The sequence below is a fragment of the Acinonyx jubatus genome, chromosome A2 (genome assembly GCF_027475565.1).
Source record: "Acinonyx jubatus isolate Ajub_Pintada_27869175 chromosome A2, VMU_Ajub_asm_v1.0, whole genome shotgun sequence".
Taxonomy (NCBI): Eukaryota; Metazoa; Chordata; class Mammalia; order Carnivora; family Felidae; genus Acinonyx; species Acinonyx jubatus.
Window position 1 is genome coordinate 154,649,492 of NC_069383.1, and position 11,452 is coordinate 154,660,943.

Here is an 11,452-nt window from a genome sequence, read left to right on the forward strand (position 1 = left end):
GGGCTCCATGATGGATGTGGAGCTTACTTAAAAAAAAAAGAAAGAAAGAACTTGGTGACTCTAGATAAGTCCCTCACTAATGAATTGCTTATGTTTCCTGGAGTTCTAAGAGGAGAAATACTTTGAAGCTACGCTTGACTTCAGTAGGAAAGGTGTGTTTGATTAGTCATGCCTGCCATGGGCTCCTGGATAAGAGACAGGTAGTACACTTACTAAATATCTGTGATCCTGTAATTAGCTGATCCCCAGGGTCCCTTATGGTTCTGAAAAGCTACAGTCCTGTGTCTGGATACTTCCTTGGGAACATTCTGGAGATGACATCGTGGTGACAGTCATGTAAAATATATCCACTTGGAATGGAAATGTGGCTGCTGACTTCACAAATTCCCAACGCGTCTACTTTTATGAAAGAGATAGATGAAACTCCTGATTCTCTGTTCATGATGGACATGCCTGGGAGGCACTGGGCCGTTGGGAAAAAGAAACCGAATCCATAATGCCTTTCACATCGGCCTCACATTTCAAGTACAGAGCAGATTCCAGACATACTTTTATAGTTTGACATCTGTTTATTGAACCTCCATTATGTTGATCTAAGACTTCTTCCCGCCCTCAGTCTTGTAATCATCAGTGTCTCATCCTGGGTGAGAGTGGAGAATAAACTAGAAAGAATGTTGGGAATGGTTCTTTGGAATATGTATGGGTGGGAGGTAGTGGAAAGGGCGTGAAGGGAGAGAAAGGGCACCCGGTTAGTGAAATGGTGATAGCAAAGCCTCAGAAGCAGGAATGAGTAAAGGGACATTTGTGTTGGAGGAGTGAATTCACACTGGGGGAGGTGAGAGAGGAGTTTAGCTGATTGCGGGTACAAAGGGGAATTGTGAGTGTGTGAGAAATCAGGATGTGGGGTTTGGCCTTGATATCTAAATGATGGGGCACCATTGTGTGTTCTTGAGCATTCCAGGCAGGTGAATTGTAGATGGAGGGCAGAGATAGGGTGAGATGGGCAGGCAGAGAGGCAAAGAAGGAAGCTGGCAAAAAGATGCAGACACAGAGGATGGACTTGAGCCTCAAGAGTGACTTGTAAGGGAAGAGAAGACAGATGTGAGAACGGTTTCAAAGTCAGGCTGTGCTGGACACGGTGTCTGGTGGCATATGAAGGGTGCAAGAAGAGGGGAGTGTGAGGTAACTGCAGAATTCTGAACCTGGGATCTGGGGTGAGGGTTCCAGGGAACACTTGGAGGAGGAACTAGAAGAAAAAACTCATCTCTAACCATGAATTTCCAATAATGGCAGATGTGCCCACAGGTTATTTCAGTAGGGAAGGTCAAGGCTGGAGATGGGGAGACATGAATCATACACTTGGCAGGCAGAGATCTGGTTCAAATTCCAGCCCAGTGCTGGAATCCCATGCAGGTAGCCTTGACCGTTGGGTATTGAGGGCTTGTAGGTCTTCCAAGGAGCTCCTATCTCCAAGTAGAGAAAACTTTTCTTAGAAAGTTCCTCTAATTAGAAAATGTTTTGGGGCACCTGGGTGGCTCAGTCGGTTGAACATCTGACTTTGCCTCAGGTCATGATCTCATGGTTTGTGAGTTTGAGCCCTGCATCAGGCTCTGTGCTACATGTCAGAGCCTGGAGACTGCTTCAAATTCTGTGTCTTCCTCTCTCTCTGCCCCTCCCCTGTCCCCCCCTCTCAAAATTAAATAAACATTAAAAAAATTAAGAAAAGTGTTTTGATGGTTCAAGACTTAGCAGGCAGTGGCAAGGGGGCTGGGCTGGAAGCCAGACCTTGACCCTCCTACTGACTACCTGTGTGGCATTTGACAAGCCTTTTAACCTCTCTGGGTCTCTATCTTACTGTCCGAAAAGTAAGAGGGTGACTTTAGAGGATTTGACATAGCTCCAACATTCTCTGATTCAGACTGGTTAAAAGTGAAGCCTTGAGAATAAATACATGGGTGGATTTTCTTGGAGAGAAGGCTGAGTCCAGGGCCTTTGGAGGCATTAGTTAGTAGGGAGAGACTCAGAAAAAGACGAAACTTTTTCCATTAGCCAAAGAGAGCCCATAAGCTAAAAGGAGAATCATGTCAAGGCACCATTTTGCTAAGGAAGAGGAGTCTTGGAAAGAGAATGATTCTTGCCTTACTGAATTTCCAGGGGTAGGGAGGGAATCTCTGGGAGATGGAAATGGATATAGTTCTTAAGAGGAGGTTATCATTCCAAGTGAGATTCAGGAGCCAGTGGAAGTTTGACTGGGATGGGAGGGGGCGAGTGGACATTGGTTTATCAGTAGAGTATCTTGAGCTTTATCCGGTAACATTTGTCTAGGTGTAATCAGTAGGAGAAAGAAAGGGTTTCAGTTGAAGATAGGAGCAGAAACTAGGAGAAGTGAATGTACTCTTAGGTTGCATTAATAGAGATAGAGATTCCAGCCTGAAGAAGGTGATATTATTGCTGTGCCCCTGTACTGTGTTTTAGCTGGCTTGCTTTAAGAAGGACAGGGACAGATGGAAGGAGGATCTGTTTGAGGGGTGTGATGAAAGAGGGGGCTGGGTGCCACTTGGCCTTGAGAAGAAAAGATTTTAGGGATGGGGTAAGAGCTGCCTCTAAACATCTGTGGGGCAGAGAGAGCACTTGAAAGACAGCCCCTCCTTGCCCCTTGTATTTCTATTGCAGATAGAGCCGTTTCCGAAGGGTGCTTTGGATCTCGGGATTCACTTTCCTTGCGTTTCCTTCCTGAATCAGCTCTGCTTCTGCCATCCGCCGGGTCACCTGAAGCAAGAGCCGTGGTCAGCTTGGGGCTGGGTCCCTGGGGGAATTGATGTAGTGGGCTTAGGAGGAGAAGGTTAGAGAACAAGGTAGGTGGGTTTCCACGTCCTAAAATGGGAGACCTTTAGTGTCTCACCCTATACCATAATCTCTAGGGAATCATTGGTTGGACATTCTTGTTATGTGTTTTTTTTTTTTCCTAATCCACCATGAAAACACATTAGAAGAAAAAAAAAGTTTTCTCAACCAACGGTTCAACTTATGGGTTTTATTTACAGAAATTTACCTGTATTTCATCTAAATTATCTCACATACCATGGGCTTTGGAATTTCCTGCATTAAGGAAACTTATTGCTAGGATATTGGTATCCTATTTTCTGTGTTGGGGCATAGGTTGGATTTGGGGCTAGGGGTCGGAGAGGGTGAAAGCACAGTAAGGTTTGGAAGAGGCTCAGCCTCCCTGCTCAGGCTGGGTGAGGGTTCCAGGTACCTTGTCCCAACTCACCTCTGTCAGAAGCTCCAGGATGGATCCTTTCCTCTCTGTGAACACGTCAACCAGAGTCTGGATGAAGCAGGAGCCCTCTTTGTCATGTCTGTATGCGATGTACCCTAAGGATTCCAGAGAAGAGGGCTCAGAGAGGTCCGATGGGAGATGGAGTGCGCGCGCGCGTGTGCGTGTGTGCGTGTGTGTGTGTGTGATGCAAGAGGCCCTGGGAAAGGGTGGGTCCTGGAGGAACATCTCGGGAGTGGTGGGTGAGGAATAGTGGGAGACCACCCTGTGCCCGCTGGGGACTCATACCCTCCACGGTGGAGTAGATGTGGAGGGTGTCCGTGTACGTTGGGATGGTTTGGGGACTGTCTTTGGCGATCATCACGATATCGTCTCCACTTACTGTTTCACCGGGGTCCCTGTGTTCTGAAACACCAAGAAGAGGAAGAGGCAAAGTCAGAGACAGAGGGGGAAAGGAGATCATAAGACAGACTGGCAACCCAAGGCTTAGCTGGGGCTGTGGATCTGGGGTTGCGCTAGATTCTGTGTTCTTGGCTTTGTCCCCACCTCCTCGACAGGCCTGCACGATGTACACCTTCGGCTTGGCTCTCAGGGCCCGGCAATTCTTGTTGTTCAGAACCTCGAAAAGGTTTTCCAGCTCAACCATCTTCTCATCCTCTCCTTTGAGGCGACCTTCCAGCCCATGTGCCATGAGCACCACAAACGCACAGCTGATGAAGTCATCCCGGGCGTCCATGGCCTGCTGAAAATTTTCCAGCTCTTCCTGGAATTGCTGGAACAAGAGGAATGGCCAGACTCAGGTGTGGTCCCAGAACCCACCTTCTGGCCCAGCCCCCTCGCTCACTGGCCCGGGGCACAATACCTGGGCGGTGGGGTTTCTCTTCATGGTGCTCTCAAATCCCAGCTGCTGGAACATGCGTTCCAGGGCGTCCAGGTCTGCCTCCGAACCTTTACGGGCTTTGGTGACGCACAGTGTCAGGGCTAAGCGGGCGCCTGACATGTCGTATACCTCCTGGGCCAAGAGTTGACAAAGATCATCAAAAGGGTAGGGAGGTCAACGAGAAGCAGAAGATGTGGTCCAAAGAGGCCTGGGGTTTGTGTTGCTGGGTAAAATACAGGATGCCCAGAAACACTCAAATTTCAGATAAAAAAATGTTTGTGGGGGCGCCTGAGTGGCTCAGTTGTTTAGGTGGCCGACTTTGACTCAGGTCATGGTCTCGTGGTTCATGAGTTCGGGCCTTGTGTTGAGCTCTGTGCTGACAGCTTGGAGCCTGGATGCTGCTTCAGATCCTCTCCCTCTCTCTGCCCCTCCCCCACTCTTGTTATGTCTCTGTCTCAAAAATAAATAAACATTAAAAAATCAAGTTTTTAAAAAAAATGTAAGTATGTCCCAAATAGTGCATAGGATATACTTACATAGTATAAGATTATTTGTTGTCAGAGTGAAGTTCAAATTTGAGTGGGTATCCTTTATTTTTATTTGCCAAGTCTAGCACCTTAACCTGGGATCTGGTTCTGTTTTAACTCTCTGTGGACTTGGTCAAGTCATTGCTCTTATCTGAGCCTCAATTTCCAAACACAGACAATGAGTGTGCTCATAGGAGATTGTGAAGGTCCCTTCCAGCTGTCACATTGGTGGTTTCGTCTCTCTCTCCGTCCTTCCTAAGAGTGTTCTGAGCATCACTCTCTCATTTGAAGAGGTCTCAAAATTTCTGAAGGTAATACTGAGATCCTACCTTGTCCTGTCCGAAGAAGAAGGATATTGGGGTCAAAATTTCTTTTCTTATCTTCACTATCAACCATAGTGTTAAGAATCTGATGGCTGAGAGAGGTAAAGCAAGGTCCCTCCACCCCAAGTTGGTTTCCATCTCTGTGTTTTTCCCCCCCTTCATCTGAATGATCACAAAGCATCTTCCAGCTCTGAATCCATATCATGATTTTTCACCCTCTCCGATATCTCTGAAGCATTAATCTCCTTACCTTCCCTCTCTCCAGATGCTCCCACCCCTCTCCCCAAAGCTGCACCCAACCAACCTCCTCCAAAGGCTGAGGGTTGCTCATGTTTCCTCTGATCCTGAGTCCGGCTCTCTGCACTCTTGGCTGATCCTGGGGGATTAAGAGAAGATAGTGTGAAGGTCTCCAAGGGAAGCCAGAGGGGCTCAGGGAACAGACTAGTTTGTCTATCTGGATTTTTGTGACTGAATAGAAACCTGGTGCGGGGCGGGGGGGGGGGGGTGGGGGGACTTGGTTCATGGCCAGAGCCGGGCAAGAGACGAGAGTAGTGAAGTGTGTCTTCTCTAGTGTGATGACACTCCAGCTAAGCCCACACTGAGATGCCATCCATCCCCCTGGAATTTTCCCTATGCCTCCCTCAAGACCCTCGCCAGCTTGGACTTCCCTCTGAAGGCCCTGGACTGATGAGGGGGAAAGTGGCCCCATGTACTCCCCTATGCTGCCCAGGAACTGATAGGCTGGGGATACATCAACAAGGAGACGCTTTGGGATTGGGTTTAAAATGACAATGTCATCAAAGTGGGGGAAGACTGCTTTAAAACTGTCCCAGTGTGTTTCTAATCCAAACAGATCAATCCACCTTCCTCCCTCTGCCTTGAGTCTGAACATCTGTCTGAGTTCTTTGTTCTCATGTCTGAGTTCTGTTTTACTTTCTGGCTGAAGAGAATCTGACTCTTGCCATATTCTTGGTGTTTTCTCACCTCCTTGCCTTTTCTTACACTTCCTCTTCAGCTTGGAATGTGTCTTTACTAGTCAAGACCCTTCTCTGCCAATTTGGATGAATCACATCTGCTATGACTTCCCCCCGCCATGCACTCATCCATCCATCCATCCATCCATCCATCCACTAACCCACCCACATATCTATCTATCCAGTAAATTGTTTCTGGGTGCCTATTATATGCCAGTCACTGGGAATAAACTGTATAATATGGACACGCTCCCTACCCTCATGTAGCTCTAGTCTATGACAGAGATGAATATTAAACCCCTCTTGCTCTCAGGGCTCCTGGCTGGCTCAGTTGGTGGAGCATGCAACTCTTGATCTTGGAGTTGTGAGTTCGAGCTGCATGTTTGGTATGGAGATTACTCAAAATAAAATCTTAGAAAAAAATCTCTCTTGTTCTCTCTTACACACACCTGCACACATATGCGCGTGAGTGCACACACACACACGCACACACACACACACACTGGAGCCAGTGCTGTGAGGGAAGAGGAACCAAATACTGTGAGCGAAAAAGTGAAAAAAGCATGGACTCTGGAACCAGATAAACCAGAATTAATCTTACCCCTGTCCCTTCCCAGTTGTGTGACCCCGAGCATCTTATTCTCGTCTCTGAGACTTGGTTTTCCCATCTGAGAAGGACCTTGGAAAAGCACTAGATGCCTTACAGCAATGGCCCAACAAAGAAGGTTTTACCATCCCTGTTAACCCAGTGGAAGCTGCCTCTCCCTTCTCCAGACTCCTGTAGCACTGCATGTTTATACTTGTGTGACAGCAGTGCTTTTGATTCTTCTTCTGGTGGCTGAACAGGCAGCTCAGTTTGTAGCGTCGAAAACCGAATTTCCTTATCTCTGTCTCCATCAGGGCAGGCAGTGCGGGAATGGGCACAGAGGTGGTGCCCAAGGAAACTTGTTGAGTAAACAAATAATAAACAAACAAATAATGAAAGGATGATGGATGGATGGATGGATGCAAGTTTCTTCAGTTCTGCCCAAACTGCCAGAGCATCCATTCATGCAGGAAGAGGGAGAGAATAAAAGAAAGAGAGAGAAGAGAGAAGAGGAGAGGAGAGGGTGGAGAGAACCAATATCTGCTAAATTACTTACTGACTTTAGAAATGGCTGCTCCTTAAAGCCGGGCCAACCAAGTCTTGGTGCTCTGCTAACTGCCAACAGGGCTAAGTACCGAGGATGGGTCAGGTCCACGTGCTGACCTCGGAGAAGGAGCTGACAGTGTTTCTCCTGTGAGGCCTGTGTATAAATTGGGCAGCACAGCCATCTGGCCCTTTATTGCAAGTGAGTTTTCTGTCACTCAAGAAACCTCATGGTGGGAGGGACACACCCTTGGCACAGCCTTGGTGACGAGATGGAACCTAACGCCCTGGCATGAGTCATGACGAAGCTTAACCAACACCCCCCTCGTTAAGGAGGCTGAGGCAGTGAATTAAAATCAGCCAGGGATTTTACACCAGCCCACCCACAAAGCAACCCCTGGGTCCAGCTCATCAGGCTACCATCAATCCATCACGTCCATCATTATGCTCCCTTCCATCCCATCCACATTCAACTGGGCAGATGATACCAATTTCACTTGTTTCTTGTTTCATCAAGTGTTAACTGCCCCAAGAGATCAGTACTGTTGCTCCCAACAGAAATTGACTCACAGAAGTGAAATGACTGCCCCAGGTCACCCAACCAGAAATTGACACAGTTGGCCTTCAAACCCACGAGGGTCCAGCCCCAGAGGGTCTGGTTCATCTGCATCAGCAGACCCAGCTGCTGTTTTCTCTTCCTCACAACCTTGCTCCTTGATTCTTTTTCAGCCTTTATTTCACTTCATTTTATATTATGTTATGCTAGCAGAGTTAAAGAGATGTAATTCACGTACTAAGCAATCCATCCATTGAAAGTGTATAATCCAATTTTTTTAAACTATATTCAGTGTTGTGCAACCATCACCACAGCCAATTTGAGAACATTTTCATCACCTCAGAAAGAACCTGTGCCCTTTAGTTATTGCCCCCAGTCTTCCCTCCACTCATACCTCCCAACCCTAGGCAACCACTAATCTATTTTCTGACTCTATAGATCTCCTTATTCTAGACATTCTGCATGAGTGGAATTTGTGGTTTTTTGTGCGTTTGGTTTCTTTCATTTAGCATGATGTCTTCAACGTTCATTCATGTTGTAGCCTGTATCAGTATTTCATTCCTTTCTATGGCTGAATAATATTCCATTCTATGGCTATACCCCATTGTGTTTATCTATCCATCCATAATAGATATTTGGGTTGTTTCCACCTTTTGGTTGTTATAAATGATGTTGCTATTTGCAGCAACATGGATGGAGCTGGAGGGTATTATGCTAAGTGAAATAAGTCAGTCAGAGAAAGACAGATACCATATGTTTTCACTCATAGATGGATCTTGAGAAACTTAACAGAAGACCATGGGGGAGGTGAAGGGGGAAAAAAAGTCACAGAGAGGGACGGAGGCAAATCATAAGAGACTCTTGGATACTGAGAACAAACTGAGGGTTGATGGGGGGTGGGGGGGAGGGGAAAGTGCGTGATGGGCATTGAGGAGGGCACTTGTTGGGATGAGCTCTGGGTGTTGTATGGAAGTAGTTTGACAATAAATTATATTAAAAAAATAAAAAAAGTGATGTTGCTATAAACACTAGTATGTACACACATCTTTGTGTGGATGTATGTTTTTTTTTCTCTTGGGCTTATATCTAGAAGTAGAATATTCAAACCACACTGACACGTACTCCACAAGACCAGAACATTCTTATAAAATGCTGCAACCACTGTGGGAAACAGTATGGTTGTTCCTCAAAAAAGTAAACATAGAATTATCACTTGATCCAGCAATTCCACTACTGGGTATGCACACAAAATAACTGAAACCAGTGTTTCAAAAAGATATGTGTAGACCAGTGTCAGAGCAGCACTATTTGAAATAGCCAAAAGATGAAACAACTCAAATGTCCAGAAATTGATGAATGGATAAGACAAAATATGTGTATCCGTGTGATGTAATATTGCTCAGCCTTAAGAGGGAAGGACATTCTGACACCGGCTACAACATAGGCGAAACTCAAGGGCATTATCCGAAGAGAAATAAACCAGACAAAAAAGGGACAAATACTGTATGATTCCATTTATATGAAGTCCCAAGAGTAGCCAAATTCACAGAGAGAGTAAGTCGAATGGTGGGCACCAGGGGATGGGGGGGTTAATGTTTAATGAGGACAGAGTTTTAGTTCTGCAAGACGGAAAGTTTCTGGAGATGGATGGTTGTGTGAATGTACGTAATGCCATTGAACTGTATACTTAAAATGGTTAAAATGGTAAATTTTATGTTATGTGTATCTTACCACAATAGCAAATTAAAAAAAAAAAGAAACAGAAAACTTCTCATCCTCCCAATTATTCCTTTTGTTTCAAGATAACCCAGGCACCAAACTGGGCAATTTTTCTCCAGGTCCCCATTTCTGCACTGACTTACATATTTATAGCTGTTTGTGATATATATCTGTTGGCTCATTCCACCAAATCGTTCTGTTACTTGCTTTGTTCACTGGGTCATCACACAATTTACGTCTGGGTCATGTTTCCATGTGGAAACAGACTGTGTGGAACAAACTCATCTTTGGTTTTCTTAAAAAATGTTTTTTTTTTAGTTGAAGAATAACCTACGTGCAGAAAAGAGCATAAATCATGAATGTGCAATGAATTTTCACACATTGAACATACCAAGTCCATGCAACCAGGACTTGATCAAGGAAAAGAACGTGAACAGCCTCCTGCCCCTGGATTCCCTCTCCTGCTTCCTTTCTTGTCACTACCCTGGCCTTGACTTCCCCAAACACTCTCTTGATATAGAACAGTACAGATGAACTTTTCCTGCTTTTGATACTTTAAGAAAAAGTTTTATTTGTTTATTTATTTATTTTAATGTTTATTTATTTTTTGAGGGTGAGAGAGAGAGTGTGAACAGGGGAGGGGCGGAAAGAGAGGGAGACAGAATCTGAAGCAGGCTCCAGGCTCTGAGCTGTCTGCACAGAGCCTGACACGGGGCTCAAACCCACGAAGCATGAGATCATGACCTGAGCTGAAGTTGGACGCTTAACTGACTGAGCCACCCAGACGCCCCTTATTTATTTATTTTGAGAGAGAGGGAGATGGGGGGAGGGGGAGAGAGAGAGAGAGAACCCCAAGCAGACTCTGCACTGTCAGCACGGAGCCCAACTGTGAAGGGCTCGATCCTACGAACCATGAGATCACGACCTGAGTTAAAATCAAGAGCCGAATGCTTAACAGACTGAGCCACCCAGGCTCCCCTGCTTTTGGTACTTTATATAAATGGAATCACACATCAGTGTGCTCTCTTTTGTATCTGGTTTCATTCACTCCAACGTTATGTTTGTGAGGTTCAATCTTCCTTTGCATATGTCTGCAGGTCCTTAATCTTATTGTTTTATAATAGTATTTTTCAATCTTTTTTTTCCATTATTTTCTCCTCACAAGAAGCCATTTTAGATACTTTAGTTAATTGCCCCTTCATGAAGTTTAATACTTCCGACATACCGTATATCTATATCTATCTACGGATCTGTCATATACCTACCTATCTCTGTTTATATCTATATATGGTATGTATATCTGTATATATATGTTTTACTTCTCCAGAGTCAATTTTTTCCCTGTGGAGGTCAAATATTGCTCCTATCGAGGATGCACGCTTTATAATATTCCCCTTTGTGAATATATCACAGTTTATTTATCCAATTTGTTAGTAACGGACATTTGGATAGTTCCTAGTTTTTTCCTGGGAGATTACGAGCCATGGAGCTATAGACGTCTAGTACTGTATATGCCTTTAGAAAATGTTTATTCATTTTTGAGATGGGGGAGGAGAAGGGGCAAAGAGAAGGGGACAGAGTATCTGAAGCCGGCTCTGCCCTGACAGCAGAGAGCCCGATGCAGGGCTTGACACAGGGCTTGAACTTATGAACTGTGAGCTGAACTACACCTGAACTGAAGTTGGATGTTTGACTGAGCCACCTAGGTGTCCCTAATATAAGCCTTTTAATGAACACATGTACACATTTCTATTGGGTACACACCTATCCGTGAAAGTGCTGGGTATCAGACAATGTATATGTATATAGCTTCAGTAGCCATTGCCAAACCATTTCCAATGGGTTGTACCACTGTTAGCCTACCACCAACAGTCCCTAAAGGCTCGAAATCCAAGCCAACACTTGGTATTTTCCATTTCTTTTTTGTCTTAGCCATTCCAGTATATGTCTTGTATCACTGGTTTTATAAATTGCACAATATCCCATAGAATAGATGGATAGTAATTTTTAAGTCATTCCCCTGCTGATTGGACATTCAAGTATTTCCACTTTTTTTGCCAAGGCAAA

General features: G+C 45.2%; 1 protein-coding gene across 1 annotated transcript; it reads right to left on the reverse strand.

Moving 5' to 3' along the window:
• Window positions 1-434: 434 nt before the first annotated feature.
• On the reverse strand, window positions 435-7,312 carry CASP14 (caspase 14). Its single transcript, XM_015081095.3, has 7 exons — window positions 7,124-7,312; window positions 5,312-5,383; window positions 4,140-4,289; window positions 3,824-4,049; window positions 3,566-3,682; window positions 3,272-3,375; window positions 435-2,769 (listed from the first exon to the last, which is right to left on the reverse strand). Exons 2-7 carry the CDS (start codon window positions 5,336-5,338, stop codon window positions 2,665-2,667), a joined length of 729 nt encoding a protein of 242 aa, XP_014936581.1. The 5' UTR covers window positions 5,339-5,383; window positions 7,124-7,312; the 3' UTR covers window positions 435-2,664.
• Between the last annotated feature and the right edge of the window lie 4,140 nt (window positions 7,313-11,452).

What these genes read in the sequence shown, in the direction of transcription:
- CASP14 (XM_015081095.3), bottom strand. Translation starts at nt 5,338, where the DNA reads ATGAGCAACCCTCAGCCTTTGGAGGAG. An exon ending in ACCCTCAGCCTTTGGAGGAG is followed by an intron (nt 4,290 to 5,311) that starts GTTGGTTGGGTG and finishes CTCTTGGCCCAG; the next exon opens with GAGGTATACGACATGTCAGG. An exon ending in TCCTGGAGCTTCTGACAGAG is followed by an intron (nt 2,770 to 3,271) that starts GTGAGTTGGGAC and finishes CTCTTGCTTCAG; the next exon opens with GTGACCCGGCGGATGGCAGA.